The 24635-nt window shown below is 36.4% G+C and overlaps 1 protein-coding gene across 2 annotated transcripts; it reads right to left on the minus strand.

Moving 5' to 3' along the window:
* Positions 1–50: 50 nt before the first annotated feature.
* LOC101259658 (lysine-specific demethylase JMJ17) lies at positions 51–24359 on the minus strand. Of its 2 annotated transcripts, XM_010327105.4 has the most exons (34): positions 24187–24359; positions 22691–24075; positions 20667–20724; positions 19451–19573; positions 17839–17896; positions 17571–17707; positions 16766–16924; positions 16588–16674; positions 15937–16113; positions 14301–14453; positions 14019–14207; positions 13856–13927; positions 13258–13353; positions 11110–11193; positions 10907–11023; positions 10619–10826; positions 10475–10539; positions 10220–10278; positions 10000–10131; positions 9741–9897; positions 9336–9668; positions 8330–8509; positions 8146–8207; positions 7006–7084; positions 6066–6212; positions 5827–5960; positions 4102–4222; positions 3945–4018; positions 3096–3240; positions 2687–2836; positions 1054–1149; positions 877–972; positions 587–789; positions 51–350 (listed from the first exon to the last, which is right to left on the minus strand). In XM_010327105.4, exons 2-34 carry the CDS (start codon positions 24022–24024, stop codon positions 116–118), a joined length of 5520 nt encoding a protein of 1839 aa, XP_010325407.1. In that variant the 5' UTR covers positions 24025–24075; positions 24187–24359; the 3' UTR covers positions 51–115. The 2 variants fall into 2 exon arrangements, with proteins under 2 accessions (XP_010325407.1, XP_010325408.1); XM_010327106.4 differs by lacking the exons at positions 22691–24075; positions 24187–24359 and adding an exon at positions 20227–20302 and having other exon boundaries at positions 20667–20707.
* Positions 24360–24635: the final 276 nt, after the last annotated feature.

Genomic DNA, 24635 nt, shown 5'->3' on the forward strand with positions numbered 1-24635 from the left:
TTGTGATCATCATCAAAAAGGAAGTGAAAAGAATGGCAAAAAAAAAAAACTCAAAAAAATGAGAATCAATTGGATTATAAAAAAAAAAATAGAGAGCAAAAAGTATTTACACAGATCAACTATTTTGCACAAAAATAAAAGGAGACAAGCTCTCAAAATGTGATCGTTTACGCGCTACTCGTCTATAAGGTTTCCTATTTTTCCAGAATAACTGTTCAATGTTACTACTACTTCTTGATATATCAGCAGCAACATCCGTTCTCTCCCATTTCGTTTTTCTTGATCTCCTTCTTGATTCTCTGTGTCGCGGAGAAGGTGTCTGAGGTACCTCATGTTTGCCACCGACAACCCTGCAGTTCAAATGAGCAGTCAAGAGACTTATATCGCGATAAATCTTTAGCATTAGTGTGAGTTCGTTGACCATATAAGAACGGTTCACCCAATGCTGAGGTGGACCTGGTTTCACAGAATTCAGAACCTTTAACCTATCAAAATTTAAATTCTAGATCCGCCTCTAGAGGCACACTTTTCTTTAGTTTCCGAAGAACACCTAGTTTTGGTAAAGGGAAGAGGAGAGGATGCTCACTTTTCTTCGCCGCTTGTTGACATTGAGGCAAAATCCTCTCCTTCCATGCAACAACATGCAGGGCAGATGTAGATCTTTGGTAGTGAGGATAACTTGATGCAATCAAAATGATACCATTCATCACATTTATCACAAGCAATCATCGGTCTTTGATCGTAAGGTCTCCGACAAATGCAATAAAGCATACTCCGATCCCTTAGTAACTGCACGTTCCAAAAGTAGTCTAATTAAATATGACATGCATACGCTTAACTTTCATCTTAACAAGAGTAGCTCCTTCAACATTTTACCTTAAGCTCCTTTTCACATGACATGGGTAAATTTTCACCCTCCGTGATGAGCTCAAAAACCTTATCCAATCCAAGTGCGCCACCATCTGTTGAAACCTGTTACAAGGAAGATGGTTAAAATTTTTGTCATATATCAAGAACATAACCACTGAGATGCACTACATGTACAGATTTTACCTTCTTCGCGATATCAGCCCACTGCAACCCAAGGTTCTTCACTTCAATCAGGCTTTGTCGAAAATAATCTTCTGAAGGAATGCCAACTGCTAGTCCCTGAAGTAGTATTGAAAAAATCAACATATTAGGCTATAATAAGTTAGGTTGCAAGCAATCTCCAATCAAATCTCACACCAATGATAAGCCGAAAAATATCAAGAAATGATCTACTAAGGTCAGCATAGCTAAAAGGGCAATAAATGTATAGTATTAAAGTTAGCATACTCATGAACTACATTTCTGATTCACAAAAAAAACATCATATGAGAACAAGAGTTTCAGTAGTGGAGAACAAACTGCCGATAAGTAGAGCCCACTTATTTCGACGGTGAGCCTAATGAGAAAAACCAAAACAGCCAAGGCTTTTGAAGTGTCGTAATAACTTTCTTAAGCTCATTCAGAAATCAGTTGACTGACTACTGAAACTTTATCAGGACCAGTAGAGCCTCTGGAACTGAATATTGTATTTACACCCACGTAACCCCTATTATAGCACAATCTACCAAATACCAAATCATGCCCCTATATTATCTCATCATCAATACCCAATGATCCCGAAAGGAGTAGAACATAGAGGCACACAAGGCAAAATAATGCGGTGAAAAATATAGCTCTTCAAGGAGAGATATGCACACGAAGGAGGGGTCAGTTTACTCAAGCAGCAATCAGAACTTCGATGTGCAGCAAGCTAAAGTAGATCACAGTAGAGGCAGAAGGCACCAGAGCATGATAGAACTGGAGTAATAGGCAGAATGCAACAGTTTTTGCGATAAAGCAACTAACTATATGGATATCAGAAGGAGAATCTAGATCGGCACTTGGACTAAAGTCAAGAAGCCAACTGCAAGGAATTGAATTAGAAGATTAAAATCAAAGAGGTCAGGAATAAGGTGATGTGGCTTAAGGAGATTGTAAGGACCTTTGAATTTACACAGGAAATTGACTGCTACTTCCTCAGAGAAAAAGGTTTTAGGGTAGTCTGTGATGCTTGAGTGTGGGGCTTGCTATAATAATTTAATATATATATATAGGTGTAATCACATGAGGCTTCCTCTAGTAAACTACTTATTGAACAGAAAAGATGACAATAGGACTTGCAACAAAGTGAAAGACGAAGTCGGGAGTTATACAAGATTGCTGGAGTGACACAAGAATCTAATAGGAATCCTAGAACTTCACAATTTGACTAAGAGTATAGGAAAATTGCCCATGATCTAAAGAAAATTGGCACCTTTATTATATTTTATTTCCATTTCCTGATATCCCACAACTATGTTACAAAGATTTGGAAATGAGTATGTGATGTGGGTGTGGATCCACATCTGGTACAATCAAATAATTTGCAGGTTTTTAGTTTACATTGAAGGATTTATTGCAGCATACTCAAAAATTCTATTCCTGTATGACAAGGCCAATGAAAGGTTCATGTGAGTAGACCCTAGTTCTCCATTTTTGCTTAGAAAAGACAAACAAGAACTGAATATTATTATATGAGCTATAACCTATACGGGAAGTGCGCTGGAGCAGGAGCACCCAAGAAAAATATATAGAACAGTGAATATAAAAATGAAGGGCAAAGCAAAGTGCAGCAGACCTCTTTCAAATGTCGTTGGAGCACTTGAATTGAGGGTTTCTGTGAACCATCTAACAATCTCTGAGCTCTGATTTTCCAAGAAGTTCTTGCTAATGCCAACTCGAGTTTGCTGTTTGCCTCAGAATCATATGCACCAACAATATGTACAGCCTATGCAGTCAACAGAAAGTGAAAATAAGTTCCAAGTGGCGATTTTATGGTTAATACTCTGGCATGCTCATAGAAAAAGTCATACTAAATTGATTCAAAACAATGAAGGCAAAAGACAATAGAAAACCATATGCTCACAGCAATGAAGACACCGTCAAAGAAATACATCAGTAGGAGAAAGCATTATCATATGAGTGGACTCAAAACAGGTCACACTAATATTGTCATTGAAACTGAATGCTGAACAGACATTTGGTACCTTCAAAGCAACACAGAATTTTTTTGCAATAATGCTAAGGTCTTCATCTAGATAAGCTAAAACAAACTTGACAATCTCTTCTATGCGAGCTTTGAAATCGAGAGCTTTTTGACCAATTTGATGAAGTACAGCTCTTTCCTGTATCCTGCCAGGAGAGTATCAATGATTAAGTAAAACACTTCAGAGAAAGTGAGCGTCGGTTTGGACACATATAATTTGTGAGAGCAAGTGTTACACACAATAGAAGCACAATGAAGTTGAAAGAAGCAAAAAAAGAAACCCCACGCCGCCACAACAGAACAAAAAGATGGAAGGTGGTTCCTTTTTTTGGGGAGGGGAATGGGCAGAGAAGGAAGCTAACATAAGCCATCTATTGTCAATAAGCTTTGCTAATGCTCAGGATATATGCAATGTCTCCACTGCACAAATTTCATCAATCCATTCAGATTTAATTGGATATTCTGTTAAGACACTTGAAAACATCAGAAAATCACTCAGTACTCCTTTCAACTACCTTCTACCTAAGTCGAAATAATACAGGAGAAAACAAATTGAAAATCCATACACACAAATTCCTAGAGTCGTTTGTTTAGTCTCAAATGGTAATTTTCCCGTTTTCTAGAATTTCTATCATACAACTCTAAAATCAGAGTTACAAACTACTAATAAAAGGAGGGATACCAAATGCTGCCTAACACAACATCCACTCACTGCCAGAACTCCACATTGTCCCAACCAAAATGAGAAGTCAAAGAAACAATAGAAAAGATAATTGATATCCTAGCATCCTAAAAGCAGTCTAGAGTCTTCTAAGCACAAATTTCAATTCAAACAGGCTATAGTCATTACCATAAACATAGATCTTCAGCGTCAGATAGGAGCTCAACGAGCTTGTGCAACTTGAAACTCTTCCTACCAATATTCTGCAATAAGTAAAACAAGAAATCACGAATAAATACAAACTGTAAGTGCAGGCTCATTCACAGCGCTACTGGGTCAAGCATACCAGAGGATCACTTCCATTTCTTGATATTTTTCCACTGTTCATGAAGTGACAATAAGGACAAATGAAAACTTTCGAATCATTGGCATCTCCTGGTGACCATCCTATGCACTTCAAGTGGAAGCTGTATCAAAGCATAACATCTTTTATAAGTGATAACGAAAGCAATCTTCAGATGAAAATTAATGACTACATAGTTGTTCAACGACAAAATAGTCCCTCGATTAAAGGAAATTAATAACCCATTTGGACAAGTTCCTTGGAATCTAAAAGCACTTTTAAGATTTAAGGTCCAAGAAGAAAAAGTGATTTTGAGAAGTATTAGAAGCAGATTCTCTGTTGTAGAGAAAGAAGCTACAAAAATAAAAGCAGCAGCAGCAACATACCCAGAATAATCCCACAAATGGGGTCTAGGGAGGTTGGGTGTACATAGAACTTACCGTTACTTTTGTGGGTAGAGATGTTGTTTCACGTAAACCCTCGGCTCAATAGAAAAAAATTCAAAAGAGGTTGAAAAATATGACAGCAAAATAGTAAAATACAAAGCAAATGAAGCAACGGATAGTAGCATACATGAAAGAATAAGGAACTACATGATCACTATGGAGAGGAGGCTATCTCTCTGCTTCTTCCACATAAAATGCGACAATACTCAACTACTTACTAATCATCTACCCTAATTATTGACCTCCATATCTTCCTATCTAGGGTCATTTCCTCAAAAGTTGGAGTTGAATCATATTTTATCTTATCATCTTCCTACAATTTTTCTACAGCCTACCTCTACCTCTCCTAGCTCCTGCTACAACCAACCTCTCACACCTCCTTACTAGCGCATCCAGCACCTTCTCTTCACATACCGGAACCATCTCAGTGACTCGGTCTCGCTTCACTCATCTTGTCTGCCACTAAGTCACTCCCACCTTGTCACGTATAACTTCGTTTCTAATCATATCTCCCCTGTATGCCCACACATCCATATGAGTATTTCCATCTCCGCTACATTCATCTGTTGAATGTGGGCATTCTCGACAAACATATCCTTGTCAAAAGATCACATTTACCAAACTATTTGATATCAACTCAACTCATCTGTTCTCAAATATGAGTACAACCCTCTTCCCCTTTTCCTTTCTTATTCCTACCGGTTCTTCTCCTACTAGAGTGGAATTTTATTTTATATTTAATGATGTATTTTGATTTATTCAAATCATGTAAAAAAAATAAAAAATTATACAAGATATTCAATATTATTGCTCCTTTAACTATGTTTATATTGATTAAAATTTTAAGTATATCTTTATTATTTATGTTTTTTACTTTAATTAATAAACATAAAAAGCATAGATAAAATTTTTGCATGATAAATATTTAAAATCATTTCTCAATTTTAACAGTGCTAACTAAATGACCCTTGATGACGTCTTTTTTGGGTAATTTCACAGTCAGAACACTTCTTGGAGAGATTGACCAACCAAAATATGTTTATCAAGTAATGGAAAAAACACTTTCAAATGAACTGACCATACACAAACTACTAGTACTCTCCAAAAGTACTTCTGAAAATAAAATGTTTTTGGAAGTTTGACCATATAGGCTCTAAGTATTATTAACCCTCTGGATAACTGGTAATAACAAATGATCATTCAAAATCCCCTGTACCACACATCTATCTCAAAACTTTTTAAGAAACACAAAAGTAGTAAGTTAATTAGCCAGATACAGTACCTGTCATTGCAAGTAGAACATGTCAAAAGCTTCTGGTTCACACCATCATGTGAGCAGAATATACATAACGCGCTTGCATTGGTCTGGTTAGATTTCTCACAAATGTTAATTGATCTCTCAAGGGCGTTTTTAGTCTGCAGTTCCATTAGATTGCATCACACATCTACCCCATAATAGCTATATAACCAGGTCAACAAAGCTCCATGGGAACAAAATAAAAAGAGAAAACAGCTTTAAACCTGTAAAAGAGCAGCAAGCAGGTTAGCATCTCTAATTGAAGGGTGTAAGACCTCCTCACACCGGCGCTTCCACTCATCTGTCTTATGAACCTCAGAGAAAACCATGTCCAATTCGGAGCAACTGAAAGCATCATTATTCCCTTTTTCCTGAAGTGTTCGAATCACCAGACACCATGAAATTAATGAATATCACATGATACCAATATATGTTAAGCTTCAACGTATAAGAACATGAACTCGATATTAATTCCTTGGAAAGGTTGAGAGTATTTTTTGGGTCAGTTCAATGGATAAAAGTTTACAGTTGTGGACAACAAGTCAATTGATAAATCAATGAGTCAAATCCACGGGAATTTCCTCATCATCAATTCTCAATAAGTTTCTCCACTAGAGTGTTTCTACATTTTCATTCGGTTCCTCAATTTCTACACATAGTAGTAAGATGAAAATTTCCAGACAAGCTGTAAAATCAATCTCCATAAGAGTAACTGAAAGTAGGAATCTGAATCAGAAGTGAGAAAACAATACCTCCAGTTCAAATGGGTTGCGAGATAGCGGGGGATAATTTAGAATGCTGTTATTTTATGAGGGTGTGAGTAAGGATTTAGAAAAAGGAAAAATATAGTGAAAACGAATCTTATTGGTTATCCCCTCTCCCATTTGGTGGAAAAATTTCAAATACCAAATTTAACAATCTATAGAAGAGTTACTGAGCACAGAGACGAATGATGAGACATTCAACTACTTCTCCATTTCCAGCATAATAAAAACTCATAAGTTAGAAATCCAAAAGCAACAAAAGTAGCCCAATAACAAAATTTCCAGAAAAATAAAAGCTATGACTTGTAGGAGGGAAAAGGAACCTAGTCTAACACAAACAAAAAAAGATATGTTGACCTTGAGAAGAAGAAAGAAGATACATCACACAAAGATATGTTACCTTAAGCTGCAGCAACAGATCCCATGATCGATCCCTAAAGTTAAGGACAAAAAATGAATGCACCTGATCCATCCATGAGCTGCAAAAATTAAAATTGTAAGTGATAAAATCATAAAACTAACAAGAACAACATATCATGTACTCGCAAAGGTGGGATCTGGGGAAGGTAGAGTGTACGCAGCCGCCCCCCTACCTCATGGAGGTAAAGAGGCTTTTTTCGAAAACCCACCGGCTAAAATAACGCATATCAAAGCAGTATGAAAAGGAATAAACTGAAGTAAGAAACACGGTAAATAATAGAGAAACATTATATAGACTATATTTTTTCTTATGACCATGGTTTCCAGGCCAGCTGAAAACATTTATATGGACTTCAGGATAAAAAGAAGGCAACAACAGCAAATAATGCGGTAAATCTGAAATCATAAAACTAAGGAAAGCGAAAAGAAAACAAGATGAAAAGCATAGATGTGCCAGTGTGTCTGACAGGGGTTTTCTGATGTCAATATGCCAAATGATTCCCCACCTAGACATAGTTTCATCTGCAATAGCCATTTCCCTAATTACTTTGGAACTCTGTACACAACCATCTTCTCAGTAATTCATTCACTTGTCATTGCTTTCTGATCTTGACTTTTTCCTTTAGTTTCTTTTACCAGGCAGGGTAAAAAGGGTATGTACAAGATGGTGGTGCAGTAGATTTATGCCACATTCTACAAACAGAACGGACCTAACTATTCATAAATGACAAATGGAATCCAAACGACCTAACCCAACCTTTTAGTAGAAGCAAGAGACTGAATAAGATAACAGTCTTATTATAATTATAATTCTTAAATAAAAGTAACAAATATTACTACAAAAAGTAGTGAAAATTGTGGGAAGAATGTAGAAAATAGCATGGAACTAAACGGCCTCTCAGAAAAGAAAACTAAGGAAGCATAAGATATTTTACCTATAATATGAGATATCAGACCTTGGTATGAGATATTATTTCTAAATATAAAAACTAGGTTTTTCCTATTCCACACTAGATAGTGGCCGAAGAAGCTATTTTTTGAAATCATGAATATGTGATGACAAACAGATACACACCCCACGGGCCGACACACATGAAATCTGTATCAGTGGGTAACTTACTTGTGTTTCTCAATAGCCTTCTGAAGCTGACTAATCATTGCAGGAGATGAGACACAAATGTTCTGCAGCACAAAGGCATCAAATATAGAATATAAAATCACGTAAGTAGAATATACCAAAATAGCTAACACATACAAGGAGGGAACAATTCCCCATAAGGACTATAGAAAATGGATAAAAAAACCTGATACTGTCTGAGAACTTCTTCAGCATCACTTAAGTTGGATCTTCCAGCAGTAGATAGAATGGAGACTTCCAAAGCTCTATTAAGCCAATTCACCCAATCAAGTAAGGAGATACACAAACTGCAAGTTGTATACATGATAGGAAGGTGGGTCGCAATCTCCAAATTCGTCTTGACTTCCTACAGCAATGTCAACAAATAAAATTAAGCATGTATTGTGTACCATATTTTAAGAGGGCAGATGAAGAGTAAGAAAATGTCTTAACCAGGGCACCATAAAAGCAACAACTCCATAACAAAGAGGTAGGACAAACTATGGAATTAAAAGGCTTACATGTGGAGAGATAGGACCAAGAGTTCTTTTTTTAATCATAAAGACAAAAAGTCTGATGTGCCAAATTAGGGGCTAAAAAAGAAAAAACAACTGATAACACATAAAAGATAAAAAGAAAAGGTCCTCAGCTCCTAACAACATGGTAGCTGGCAAAATTTTGAAGGAAGGAGAAACGGGAGAAGGGTTTTGGGTGTCAGCAACATAGCTTACTGTTTACAACTTAGAGGTTTGCCAACATAAAAAAGTATAAGGAATGAACAAGGAGTGGTGCACCAACTATACCACCGCCAGTGGTTTCCAAACTTATGTATATAAAGATTTACATGAACCGAAGAGAGATAGCATTTAACATTGAAAAGTGGCTAAAAGAGAATTTTGCTCCGAATAACTAACCATCAATAACTAAATTCAAACTGTAAATTTTTAAATTCCATGGTGATGACAGGCTAAAGGTATTAGAGCTGTTGATCCTCGAATACAGGCGATACCAGAGGCAGAATATGGGGCCAGGAACAAAAATTTAGGCACTGGATACCAAAAGAAGCCAAAGAAAACTAGTAAAATCACATTTATTATCCCCAATAGTAAGGAGTGCATGTACAGCCAAAACCTCAATTCATTGTCCAGATCTGTCTTTAAATTGAACAGAAATCTTATGAGACAAATAATTACCTCAAGTGTTGGAATTGCAGTAGCAAAAGATAGAGCCCTAAAGCACCAACGAAGAGTAGAACAAGCATCTTCAAGTTTTGGAACCATATCAAACTTGAAACCAAGACCTTGACCTGCTTCTACAACTGATTCTATGGCTTGAATTTGCTTTTCAATTTTACCAAATCTGCTCAATATTTCATCATCTGTATTTGCGCCATTCAACAGACACTCTGTATCATGCAACACAGAGCAGGCATCCTGCTCCCACCTGGTGCAAGTATCAAGCAATGTCTGAATCATCAGTAGTTCTCTCAGAGATAGCTTCAGAAGCTTAGATTCTGATACCAATATCTGCAGATATTACAACAAAGGATGTAAGAGCTTGGCTATATTTCACAAAGGCAGAGTTTGCAAGTGATTAACCTTCAAAGTATCAATTTCAAGAGAAGGACTTGAGCCAAGAGTCATAGAATCACGTGATAGGAAGGGCTGTGACCTAGATAGCCAAGACTTAGCCATTGATACCGCATCCTTCACTTCATCAAGAGAAGGAAGTATCACAAATATCTCCTCTGAAGCCCTAATTGTTTTGCAAAATATAAATATTAGACAGGAAGTAGAATGAATACAAACAAACACAAGAAATACGAAGTAATAACTAAATCAGGGAAGGAGGCAACACCTTATAACATCCTCAAATTCAGATATTTCTTCCTTATTTTCAAGGACACGCTTGGCTCTTTCCTCTAAAGAGACAGCAATTTCCTTTACCTCGTAAACATCAGTAAACAATTTCTCTTTCTCGATCTGCAATCTGGTGATATAATCACATATCAAATGGAATGAATAATAGTTTTTTACAAGAAAATCATTATTAATAAAGCGAAAATTGCAGATACTACATGCTAGCCTCCATCAACAGCTTCTCAATATAATCCATGGACGTTCTGCAACGAAGTGCCTGTACGAAAGAAGAATTTCAGAAAATTCAGATAGAGGAAAGAATTAGAGATTTATGAGAACAAAAACTCGCAATGAATTATGAATCAAACTGCCAAGAAAGGAAAAGGGGAAGGTAATAGGGCATGTAAGAACACGGAAAATGTAATTCAACAATCCACAGAAAGTGATAGGAGATGAAAGACCACTCTAGTTACCTTCAGAGCTTTTACCCTACAACGAGCCTTCTTTAGCTCAATATCCACACAAGGCAGCTCCTCAACTATGTCAGAAGAATGAGAAATATTATATGTTTGCATTAGATCACAACTATTAAACAAAATATAGTGAGATTTCCAAACCTTCAACCCTAAGTAATGATGCATCCTTTTGAATGCAAGTTAACTCGTGAGCTACAGTTTCTTGATCCTCCCTTTCGCTGATGCCCAATAGAATATTGTTAACACGCTTTATCCAAGACACAGCATCTTTATGATATCGTCTCAGAAGTTCAAGCTCTGGAATGTTAACCGCAAAACCATCCCATTTGTTGAGAAGCGATTCAAGTTCCTGTACAACATATATTGTGGCAGTTATGCAATGTTCTACTTCCATCAATACTATTCAAACTTTGACAAGGTAGGAACAACCTTGACACTGAGAGAACATTTCAACATATCACAGCATTGGGATTGACAACATTCAACTTGTCTAATTAAGTCTAGGAGCATTTCACCTTCAGGAAGTTGCACTTGAAGGCTTAAATTCTGGAAACAGAAGAAGTAATAGAATAATCACAAAACAAATAATCCCAAAAAGAAAGCATCACAGAAAGCAAAGATAAACAGATCACCTCCTTCTCTAGCTTGTAGAGAATATCTGCCTCAACTCTAGCAGAAGTCTCAGACACACATTTCCTTACTCTTTCAGCCCAAGCCTGAAAAAGCTCAATATGTTAGATTATAAAGCAGAACCCTTTCTATTTCTGAAGATTGAGGCAGCAAATGACAATTCACCACAAGCGAATAGTCACATCATACAGAGATACCCTTCAAATTAATATACAATCCTACCAGCAAGAACACACAAAGTTGATAGACATTTGAAACAGCAAAAGGTGATTCAGATAGCAGTTGTCATACATCAAAAGCATCACCAGTGAATGTGTGTCACTTCCAGTTGCATATGTACATTCAGTGCATTTCATGGGTTGCAGAGGTAATTCTGAATTGAATTTAAATTTTGTCCTTGAATACAATTCAATTGTGCTAAAGTGAATCAATGCTGAAACTATGCCAAAAGGATACTTCACTTTTATTTTCTTTTGACAGGGGAAAAGAATTCCTTTTTCTTTTATAGACATTCAAAAAAAAAGAAAATTGGAGATCTAACGATCTGTGTTCTAACATGGACTATTGGAAAATGGAGACCATCTCCAAAGCTAATTGCCTCCTATGTCAGGCTATGTGGATTATCCACTGAATCATCACTCATCAGTTTTTTATTAAGGCAGAATCAAGTCATCAAATATTCTTACATTGTCCAGTAAGTCTTTACAGCAGTCTATTCTTAGGAAGGAAAAAAAACTAGTCTCGTAACAGCTACTAAATGGAAAGAATGTGTTGGTCTGGTTTGCAAAGATGAAGTGGAAACATTTTGATATTGAATGCTCGGACTAGCCGTAAATTGATTGCTTATTGTTTGTAAACGGAGAAGACTTGCATCATCTCTCTATAACAGGTCAATCCTGGTCATTCAAACTAAATGGATAGATCAAATGCATCATCTTTTGCTAATATCATCCTTGAAGGAGGCGAATATAAAAAGAAAAAAGAGAACCTTAAAAGCTGCACTGACAGACCCCAGGTGGGTTTTCTTCTCATTGCTTTGAAAAGCAAACAAGTCTTCGCGAAAATGAAAGTATTTGCTGATTCTTTTTTTCAGATAGGTAAACAATTGAATTAAATCATAACTTAGCACCTAAAACAGTGCTAAGTTAAGAACTTCACAAACCATACTTACAGCAGAAGACAAAAAACTGAGAACTTATATATTGCTAATTAAACCATTTTAAGTCTCCTACATTGCTCCATATATTCTGCTTACACCAAAAAAAGGAACAAATTTAGACAATGCAACCTAATTTTCTGGATAGAACTGCTAGTATCTTCAAACTCATCTTCAAGTATTCACTGGTTTTTATGTCAACATAAAAAATATTCTCAAACTTTACCTTTTGTTTTTGTTTTTAAAATTTACCCATATCATTAAAGCTCATCTATCTAATTGGCGCTTATGTTAACTTCTATTATCTCATTTACAGTAAAAACTTTAACAAGCTTGTACATGCACTGAAGCGCTATAACTCCCAGTTCTTTGATAACAATACTACTATTTGCAAGAATGACAGCTAAAAGTACCACCATCTTCATTGACAAGCATTAACATCTTTTTCACCTCATAAGATCTTATAACTTCAGGGCCAACTTCCAATTTTTGCACAAAGAACAACAACGACCCGAAATCAAAGTAAAAACAGCTACTGAAAAGTGAAAAGTGCCAGCAGGTATCTGAGGAGAAGTAACAATTGACCAGTTGGAACACAAAGGACAATCACAAATATGCTGATTCTCTTTCCAATATTCAATTGCATTTACCGTAAGACCAAAGACTACTTCATGATATTTGAACATACCACAACAAAAACAACCAGAATCTTTTCTTTTGACAAAAGAAACAAACTGAAGGGATTTTGTCTTCTATTTTATGTATCGTTATTTCTCTAAGAAAAAGATTTTGTTCACAAAAAGGATTGTCTTCTTTTTTCCTCTCTTCTCCCAATCCTCTGTAATTTGATTCAAATGTTTTTCTTCTCTAGGAGAAAATAAGGAGGCATCACATGGGCCAATGTTACCAAAACATAAAAATTTGGCAACATCAGCCTGGTAACCTTTTATCAACAATATATAAGATGTAAAACTTACAAAATAAGAAGGTATACCTTAGCTGAAGACAGTTTGCACAACAATTCCTCACTTCCTTTGATGTAGATGGGGCAATCCACTGTCTTGGAATACAAGGTTTCCAAATCGGACACCTGTGAAGGCAATGAAGCAACAATTAACAAACATAAGGGAACAGAATGAGCACCACTTCCAAACCTCAATCGAAAACGAATATGTCCTTTAGACTTTGCTAGAAACCTCAAAAGAAAAGAAGAAACATTTCCAAACAATCCAATAATGTAAAAGTATGAAATGACCAGATGCCACAATCGAAAACGAATATGTCCTTTAGACTTTGCTAGAAACCTCAAAAGAAAAGAAGAAACATTTCCAAACAATCCAATAATGTAAAAGTATGAAATGACCAGATGCCAAAGGCAGATCAAAGATTTGGGATTGAAAGGGGACAATAAAACTATATTAGCCACTAATGTCATAACAAAAGCCTGAAATTATACCCTTAACTGAACTACAATTCTCAAAGAGCAGCACTAGCTCCTTCATATTCTGTTTGATAATGTAGCACAGCATTTATAGAATATGAAGCCACACTATACCTAGAAAACTATCAACAAAGTGAATGTACTGGCTTACAAGAATATTTGAGCATGATGAAAGAACAGAATCGATCTCCAGAGTCAGCTCGCTCGCTTCTTTCTGGAAATCCTGTACACAGAGCATACTTGGATTATCAGACCCAGTGCAAAATTTAATTGCATATAAAGGGAGGGAAAATCAGAAACAAAATGCATTTCACCTTCAATCTGACAAGTGCAGGTTCATTACAGGGTACGGGGTTTAGACTGAGCAAATTGTCAACAACTTCCATCTGCACCTTCACTACACTATTGTGATCAGACATCCAAGATTTTACTTTCGAGAGAGAGTCCCTGACATTTTGAGCCCAACTCTGAGCATCAATTAACCTCTTCACCAAATCTCTCACCTAAACCCCATTTGCATTTAGATATTTAGTTGAAGACAGTTACAAAATCGAAGGACTATTAAGTTATAGAAAATGAAATGGCTGAAAACTCACTGGATCCATTTCATGATCAGCCCACATAAACTGTTCAGCTTCCTTAATTGCACGACGATAAGCATCTGAAGAATAAGGATTCTGGAAAAGCTTGCTGGACTTTATCAGCCATTCTTCAGCAAGTTGCATGTGAGTGATACAGCCACCTTTTATCTACAGTTGGCCATTGATTGGAGCCAATAGAAGTTAGAAGCTATCCATTTATAGGTTTGCACAAGCCACATATTAACAAGAACTATTTCTTATATCATAAGACTATATACCACACTGTATCAAGAATATGCAAGAAACAAACTGCAGATGTCACATCTCAAAGTATCGAGTGACTAATAAGATGTGAACAGCTTACTGAGGTATTAGCCTATCAAAGTCTAGAAACTTCCCAAGCAGAGCAGAAAAGGTTCGAGAAGGATATGTTCCAAGACCATTACTATCATTTGATCCCACATCATTAAGCTTCTTGATAGACAAGTCAGAAGATAGGGTATGCGATAGCGAGAAAATTAGACAGGGGAAAAAGAAAGAGAGAAAGAAATTTAAGAAAATTCTAACGTCTTTGACACAAAGTTGTGAACTCTCCAAAGATATCGTATTAGATGAACAGATGATGAAGGAATATTAGTAGTATTAACATTTCAGATATATAAGATCAGCGCACAATTGATTAAACACTGGTATAGAATCATTGAGCATGTTCTTCCATCCTAGTAAATATTGATACCAAGCAGTGTTGTGAAAGGCGATCGCCTCGTCGCCAATGGCAAGAGGGGAGAGGAGGCGATCTTTCATCGCCTTTTAGCTTTGTGGCAATGCGATCTTCAAAAGGCGATGGCATAACGATAAAAGGCGAGAAAGGCGTCGCCTTTTGTATTTTCTTAAAAAAGGCAACTAATGTAGGGTTTGTTAAAAGGTAATTTAAGGGTTTTCAACTAGACTCCTCCATACTAGCCAGTCTTTTCCGGTGACTCCAAAGTCTAACCAATTCGTTTTTCTTCTTTTCTTCTTCAGATTTCTTCTTCCTCTGTTCTTTTTCCTTCTTCTACAGACTTTATAGTCACTTCTACCTTTGTTTTGACTTTTGTTCTGTTTTTTTTTCTCATTCAAGTTCTAGACTTTTAGTATGTACTACCTGTTTTTTTATTTTTGAGTTGAAAAAATTGCTAATATGTTACTGTTTGATTATATACATATACAATTTAATTTTTTGGTATTAAATGGTGCCGCACTTCAAAAAGGCGAGCGCCTTGTGGCGAGGCAGACCCTTGCCGCCTTTTATCGCCTTTCGCCGTCCAAAACACTGATACCAAAAAATATATGTGTTCTACTTCCTATTAATAATCTTAGCAAGAACCTTCATTCCTCCACCACACCTCTTTTGAACTAAAAACTGATTACTACAGATGTGCTAGAAACTCAGGTATAGAAATATCTGCAGCTTGAGCAACAGATGGGAATAAACAGGTAATTAGAAAAGCAAGCAAAGAAATGCAGAACACTGAATGGAGTCCAAGAGAGGGTCCATAAAGCAAGTTCTAATATTCACTGGGCCAGAAAACAAGGGTATCAAATGGAACAACAAAAACAAGAAAACTGACCAAAACAAGGTTCTATATTGAATGAGAGTAATGATCAGAACCTTTTTTGACAAAGCAGATGGATCATTGGATGACAGAAGTTGCCCTCTGATTTTCTTTGCAGCCTCTTCATGATTACTCTTATCCGTAATAAGCACCATATCATTCAATTCAGCGAGGGTATGACGAAAAAGGAGTCGACGCTTTTGTGGCTTACATTCGCACAGATGTTCCCAGTGCTGCAAGGACACCTCATAGTAAGTCAAGAAAGCATAATCAAGCACCATACAGACGACGACTAAATATGGTAGAAGTGCTAACGATTACACTCAATATCGATTGCAGTATAGCAGTGCATTCAGCAGTGAAATCACTAAATACGCCTCAACCCCTCCCCCCCCCCCCCCAAACAACAACCCACCCCAAAATCAAAAAGAACTACACAATTCATTTTAGGCACTGAAATTGATAAAATGAAGCTGCATAATGATGTAAAAATTGTTGCACAATGATGAGAATGTCATGCCTCCTAGATGCTAGAATATGCAACCTACAAGGAAAGATGATTTTATGCATCTATGATCAGCTAAGTTTAGCTTGAATTTGAACAAACTAACATTTTATAGACAGAACTCACAAAAGCACAAGACATACAGTCACAGGAAGTGGAGAGATGAGGAAAACAATGTATTTTTCGCACACACAATGCTTACCTCAAGACAAACAAAAGATGAAGGTGCACAGCTGCATGCTACAGCAGAAAGATACAAATATTGCTGGCATATGATGCACGTAGGATCCTTCAACAAGATCAGGGAAAATATGTGAAAAAACACTTCAGAACACATTCATAGTCCAAAAACTCAAGAAACAACATCAAAGTTAAAGTACCTCTTCAGTGCCCACGTATTCAGGTTTCAAACGAGGTGGCATGGGAGAAGAATTGACTATACCATTTTTCCAAAGCCGCTCTCTCCAAGACTTTTCTTTAGAATAGACCCTGACCAATTCTGTTTTTAAGTAAGGTGCTGCATTGCTATCAAATTCACTCTGCAAGGTAATGAAAATTGTTAAATTGGCATGATTAGAAAAAAAGATGCATGGAAGCATGGAAAAGTTATCTACGAATACAAAGCAGTGAAAATATGAAAACAAAAGTTCATCAGGAAAAGCACCATAGCATAAAATTCAGTAGCAAACTGAAAAAAAAAATATGATAAGCAATGGAAGTGCCATCTAACAGCTACATCACAAAATTTAGTGCACCATATGTGGAATTAAAGTACTAAAGGTAATCCCACCCACTTGGAAATGAATCAACAAATCACATTTTTTGAACAACGTAGCATTTGGGCAGTTTACTTGCACCTCGACTATTCAACGGTGTACCAACTACCTCCCGCCAGCACATGTACCAGTTAACTCTGCTCACAAGGCTTAGGCAAATTGGAAGAAATCACAATAGCACAAAAAAAAAAAGAATGTGAAAACATGAGTGACTAGATAAATATCCCCAATATGAAGCATGCAAAAGAACAATCTTCTACATCTGTGGGCAAAAGACAAATGAGTATAACATTGTCCATGGCATACCATGGATTTGAGTGGTGAGGTTCCTAAGTAAGGGGTCCCCAATTATGTTTCTGCTAATTGGAACCTCCAACATTTAAATGTCAAAGGGAACAAAGAGACAAACCCGGGCTACTGCACAGAGAAGCTCTTCATGAGACAAAACAGCAGCTTTGCGATAAAGTTGGTAAAGCTCTGCTCCAAAACCACCATGAGGTAACCAGTCGGCAGGGGCAAAATTAACAGCCTCGGCACAATTTAAACCTGCAATTTCAAGATGCAGATAAGACTACAGGAGAGAGCTGCATCATGCATGACTAAGCATTTGAAGTAGAAAGAACCATTCAAAACTTTTTCCAAGTCAAGAGATAAACTAGCAAAAAATATGGACTCACCACAGTTAAAGCCTCCATGATATGATCTGGGAAAGGTAATAATAAAGTCCCCAGGCTCCTGCAACAAGTACACAAGCAAATAAAAGCCAACATAAATGGAAAATGCAAAATGGGAAAAGCTTAAAATTCAGTAACTCCTGGAATGGCAGTCATGAAGGGGATCAATAGTACTGTACAGGGAATTCCTCATCGAGTTCCTGCTTGCTATTAAAGCCTAATCATAATATATTTTTATAATTTGTTGAAGATCTTTGATCATTTGATTGTGAGATTCATCAGAAGTTCTTTTCTTTTTCTTTACTGACAAAAATAATAAATCCTATTTTGCTTAGAATCAAGAATATAACATTTCTCCCACATTATATTGATAACAGAGATATCTTTGAGGGTCAGGGAAATATGCTTTAGAAACTCAGTGGATAACGGGTGTACCCCGCTACCATTCTCCAATTAAAGATCAAGTTCTTGGTTGCAGCAGGGAACCTATGACATATGCCTTACACACATCACACTTTGCGTTCTCATCACTAGAGGGCTAGACCAAATCCCTAAGTGTGCATTTCTCCCACATATTAGGTACTATAGACCAGTAAAGGGAAAAGCATTGTGTTACTTATAATTATGGTCCCAAATATGTGACCACAGCCGAGATTCCGAGAACTAGGCTCCTACAGTATAGATCATGTAAACAGCATCCTGGTTGCATGACGTAGTATTAAGGCAGTTCCAAGGCTCAAGACAACCAAATCATAATGAGTTTGAGGGATCCCCAAGCACCTTTGACAATGAAGCATGGAAGCCAAAACATAATATGCAGAACAAAAAGAAGACAAATTTGGAAGAATTTTACCAATTTTTTACCAATTAAATGGAGGTATAAATAAAAGAGAAAACAAGTTTCAAAAGATATACCAAAAGTTGTTTTTGCCTTTTTGTAAGTAAAAAAAAGAATCATCCCCAAAAAAAGTATACACTAAACATAACATAGAGTGGTGAAGTAAAGACAGTACCACATGTTTATCACCAACTCATCCCTCACCATTTTTGCAATCTTCAATTCAATTGAACTAAACAGCTTCAGAAATACCAGTAGAATCCTAAAAGTATGACCCTCTTTGACATGTAGCCCTAGAAAAAAAAATTAAGCTAAAATTCTTTTTCACAGTGTATTGGTGTGAAAATCCTGATATTGGACTGCATCTGCATGGGTGGCATAGGAGTGCTAGCACACTTATTTTTCTTATTTCGCTATTTTGTAGTGTTGTATCTGGGCCATGGAAAGATAATTGAAGTACTAACTTTCAATTGAATAAGATAAACCTACTTCCTAGTTTGTCCCAAAGCTACAATATCTATAGGAAGTACATCCTCCTACATCCTGCCCATAGAGTTTGGCCCGTAAAAAAGAAGAGAACTCATATGAGAAACTCTCCTTTTCCACTTCCATAACAGCTTCTCCTTATTTTCATGTTCATCTATTTGCAAAGAGAAAAACTCAAATGCAGTATTATGACATCGACCATGAATTTAGGGAGAATTACCAGAAAAATACAATGGTAAAAGACAGCAGAATAGAAGGAGCAAGATCTGAGTATGAAGTCCCACAACAAACCTGTAACACTTTATAAACAGGAACCCCATTTTCTTGCAACACACGTGGATTCAGCATGGTTACTAGCTGAAATAACAGATCTGGCTGTGCATCAAACAGATCGGGAAGGCTATTACGCATTACCTGCACAAAAATTGCTAGTTATAGGACAGGTACCAGCTGAGTAAGGCAAAAGAAGAATCAAAAATTTGAAATTTACAAGGGTAAGCTACATATAAAGTGATAAAACCCATCATAAACACTGATAAAAGTTAATTGAAATATCAATCAAGTATTCTTAGTCACTTCTTTGGCAACTAAAACAGAAAAAACTTGCTATGACGCAATGTATCAAAGAACGTGGAAAAGTAAACTTATTTTGAACTTGGTAACTTTGTATTATATCACAAAACAGCACATGGGTTGTGCTGAAACCTTATATACAAGTGTACTCCTAATTTCACTTCTCTATGTCTAAATTGAGTCTAGAACATCAATAATAGAGACAGTTGTCATTTGAGTGTAACTGATTACACCAAGACACAAAGTAAAATGCAGTTTATTTTACCTATCTGCACATGGTTAAAATTATTTTTTATGTATATATATTAGATGATGAACCCCCTTCGTCTAGTTCTTGTGTTTACTTCTTCCGATTTTGAACCCCCTTATTGAAAATCCTGGCTCCACCACTACCTATATCCTAATGAATCGAGATTATTAGCATCTTCCAGAGCACCTTCTGGCAAAGCCCTGAATGTTGGTTAATCATATTATTGTATTTAGTCATCAGGTACCTGCGGGTTTAGCAGGACTCCAGCTATGCTCTACATTTATTCACATGCTAGAATAGCTGACCTTGAACACATTCATCTATACATGGAATTAAAAGGTAAATTAGATTAATTACTTATAATAAATGATACAAATCCATAAAATAGATGATCCAAATAGTATGAAGAAAAACAATACTCCCCATGACTCTACACTTGCCTCAGTTTGGTTCAAGTCTCCCAAAAAGCCATTTGGAAAAAAAAAACACAAAGCAATTATTACACAAAAATCTCCTAAAAGTGCAGCATTCAAATATCAAGAACTTGGGTAAACATGTATTTGAGCCAAATTTCCCTTAACAGTAGAAGGGATCTGTTCTAACTTTACTAGCCTGCAATTTGCACTAACACGCAGAAGTAAAGTCAATGCACTAATATAGGATAAGAAATATTTATTGAATAACCTTCTCAAAAGCTTGGGCTTCACTTCCAGGAACGCTATACCAACATTTTGGCTCTCCCCTGAAAGAAAGCAAGAAGAACTCATTAACTGATAAATTTATCAGGATTCTTTAAATGAACATCAAGATACTGGTCATGCAAGGACTTAAAAAAAAACCCGTCAAAATAACATCATGAGATCAATCAGGTGATTGCAGAAAAGATACCAGAGGGAAATGCAAACGAAGACAAGATGCACTAATAAGACATTTCCAACTAAATTAACAATATGCCTAAAGGAAAACCCCAAGAAGTGTTTCCTGATAAACTTGCTATGCTGTCAACAAGTACTTTAAATTACTTCTTCAACTATTGCTTATCATGCTATTCAATGTTATCTGAAGGAGTAGATCGACGACGTCATTCTATTTTATAAAAACAACAAAATATTTGAAGCTGTGGACCTAAAACCGCTTAAAACTCACATGGACTTGGCAAGGAATAGACCACAATGGAAGCAATGTATCTATATAAGTTGTACACTAGTTAGGACGAATGTTTAGTTGTTGTTGATATCATTAGTTAGTGAAAGCTATATGTCTACTGTGAGAAAGAATCCCTAGTATTGAGAGCTACTTTGTCCTAACAGACAAATTCTTGAATATTAAAATGAAAAAGGTCCAAATGAAGTGTAATGGTTATTGAGGTTTCAAATAGTCAATCCCAACAATTTCAGGTTGAGGTATAGTCATTCTTGTAATTAAGCTTCAATAACCAATGAACTATGAAATATATGTGTGCGCATCTGTGTGACTTTGGGGAGGGGTGCAGAATGGTGCTCCACTCGGTTGGCTAGAAAGTAACCACATCACAGTTTACAGAAGGAAAAGGTTACTAGAAAAGATCTATAAATGTACTAGCATTTTCGAGAAGTAATTTAGAATCTGTATTCTCATTGACCACACGTACAAGCTACTAATAAAGGTGTAGATTACGTTTTTCATAATTTACAAACAGCCTATTCTGAAGAAAGAGCGAGATAATCTTCATGGATTAGGTATTATAAAACATTTGAGCAGAAGAGGAGAAGTCAAAGGAGGAGGATACAAGTGATGAAGCTTCCAGTGAGCTAGCAACCTAAGCAAGACCATGAATAAAGATTCATGCCCCAAGGGCTTAATTAAGTAGCAAAGGTTGAGGAACTTGTAATTTAGGTCACAAGTTTGAGCCCTACACATGTGAACTAAGCCTAGTATCTAATGGAGAAGGATACAGTGATGGACCCATTACCCCAAGTTTTGAAGTTTGTAGTTGGTCCTAGGGGTTGGCGGCCCCAGAAGAATTTCTCGGTCACTAAAAAAACTAAGAAAGACCATGACCTACATCAGCCAAATACAGCTGAATGGGACCTAGTAAAAGCAAAACCGTAGATGGTGAAAACCTAATAGACAACATTAAGCAGATTTTATGAAGAACGTTTGTAAGATTTGGACATATGACCAACATGCCAAATCTCTAAACTTATTAGGGAAGGCATATCAAATCACATTAGGCAACATGCGAAGAAACAAATATCAAATTCAACTGCAAAAAAGTATGTGAAAGAAGTTCCATAGCATCGTAACTAAGCAAATAACTTATCTTTTATTGCATGCACATGTAAATTACATGAAACTACTGGTTAGATAGAAGTATGTGACATTTCTTTGAGTGATTGTATATCATATAATGAATCGAACTTATTCATTTCCAAATCAATAGAAAACATTCTAAGCAGATTTATCTATTGTTTGTCTGGTATAAAGTCTAAAGATTGTGAAAGGTATTCATTTTGCTATAATGCTGACTTTCAGTTGAAGTGAAAGAAGAGTTCCTTTTTTTTGTATGACGTAAATAATTCTATAAATCTTAACAAGCCGTATACAAAGAAGTAGAGAATTACATAATAATGTCTTACCATGTAGCCATTTATTTTGTGAGAACAAAAAAATTAACTTAAGATTAAAACTAATAATAACAACAATACTATAATAATTGGCACTCGTACCAGTGATGATAATTCATGGAGTAAAAGCAGTGGTCTTCAAAATGCCAGCAGAATGAAGAGAATAGCATTCCAATATACAGCCAAGGCACCATAACACCAGCAATGCTATGATGTACAGCTCGAAGCATCGAACCTGGCAGCTTGGGTAAGTTATTGAGGTTCCAAGGGCTAGCACAATATTCATCCCATGTACCTGGTTCGACTGATGATGGTTTTTCATCAGTTAGACGTGGAAATCCACTACCATAGATGGAAGTATCCAAGTCACTGCCATACTTCACTTCAACCTCCCCAGCTGATCCCTCCACAATTTCCCAGAATTTCTTCTCCAATTGCACCTGTGAAATTGATGTGGAACCAAACCATCTTTTCTTGGCACGATCAGCAATGCGCCTAAATGCATCCAATGGCAACTCTCTACCAGGTGCGAAACCAAAGCTATCCTTTTCAGAATTCAAACATTGCAAGCAATACCAGTTCCCCGGTGGAACTTGTTCCAGAGGAGGTGATAAACAGAACATATGCCATCCCTTGTTGCACCGATCACAAAGAAGCATCACCTCCCCATGCAATCCACTTTTGCATTGCTCACATATTTGATCGTGTTCTTCCTCCTCCTTCGTCTTACGTGTTTCAGTTCGATCACCCTCACTGTTCTTTCTCCTTCTCTTACTACTTGAGGATGGGGAGTCTGACTCCCTTTTTCTCTCACTTTGGTTTCCTCTCCTGCAACTTCTATGACCCAGCTTATTTAACTTACTATAGTACTCTTCATAATCATACAAATGTTCCAGGTACAATTGAAATAATACATGCTTGGCACACTCCGAAATCTTCCCAGCAGGCCGAACAAACCTAAAAACCTCACCCCACTTCTTCTCCTTCACTACTTTATCATACCCTCCAAACCGCTTAACAAAATTATACAACTTGCACAAATCAAGGTCCTCTCCCTCAAACACTATACGTTTTTTCGCCTTCTTTCCACAATGCTCCTCTAAGAACCTATTGTATTCCAACTCAAACGTCTTCGGATCACAAGACGCACACCGAGCCTGTAACTGATGAATAGCTTGCGTTTTCGTCGGAAATGTGAAGGTGTTCAAATCCAATGCATAAGGGGGTTTCCAACTCTTGGGTGGAACAATTTTACAAATACCATATTTCTCAGCCTCTGGCCTGATCTTGTAAATGAACTCTAAAGGGTCCTTAAATTCATCCTCAGTTGGATAATATACTGGCCCTGGTGGTATATTCAATAACCCACTTGGGGATGCACTGGTATTTTGCCCTAACACCCCTTTCTCTACAGCCCTAGGTCTCCCTCTCCCCATTAATGATAAAACTACTATATCCTCAAGATTATCAATACCCAATAACAAAATCTGCAGTAAAGATTCATACAAACATTCATATATGCCTCAAATCGCTTAAAAATTCAAGATTCTTGAAATGTATAGGTACAAAAACTATTAAAAATGAAATCTTTAACATACCTTTGAATAAAGAAATCATAAAAATTGAGTCTTGATAGATTCTTGTCCCTCAAATTGAAGGAAAAAAAAACTCTCTTTCTCAACGTGGGTGTGTTTTTAGTGTTTAGATATCTCTTCTTGTGTTTTTAGTAGTCTTCTTTTGGATTTTTTCTTCTTCCTTTTTTTTCCCTTTTTTTTTAATTTTTATTTTATTTTATTTTATTGCTTTTTTAGGTTAGTTTTTTTGCAAGTTTTGTGGGAACTGGGATTTTTATAAAAAGGTCTAAAATTCAGAAATATTACGACAATGTTTTAAGGAATCTATGGGACTTGAAGAATCTAACAGAGCGTGAGGTCACGGATTTGGTTGATTACTGTGAGGAAAGTACGTAATTTAGGGGTCGTTTAATATAAAAAATATAAATATTGATATTTTTATAGATTTAACAGTTTAAATGAAAAGTAATTTT

The sequence above is a fragment of the Solanum lycopersicum genome, chromosome 8 (assembly GCF_036512215.1).
Source record: "Solanum lycopersicum chromosome 8, SLM_r2.1".
NCBI classification, from domain to species: domain Eukaryota; kingdom Viridiplantae; phylum Streptophyta; class Magnoliopsida; order Solanales; family Solanaceae; genus Solanum; species Solanum lycopersicum.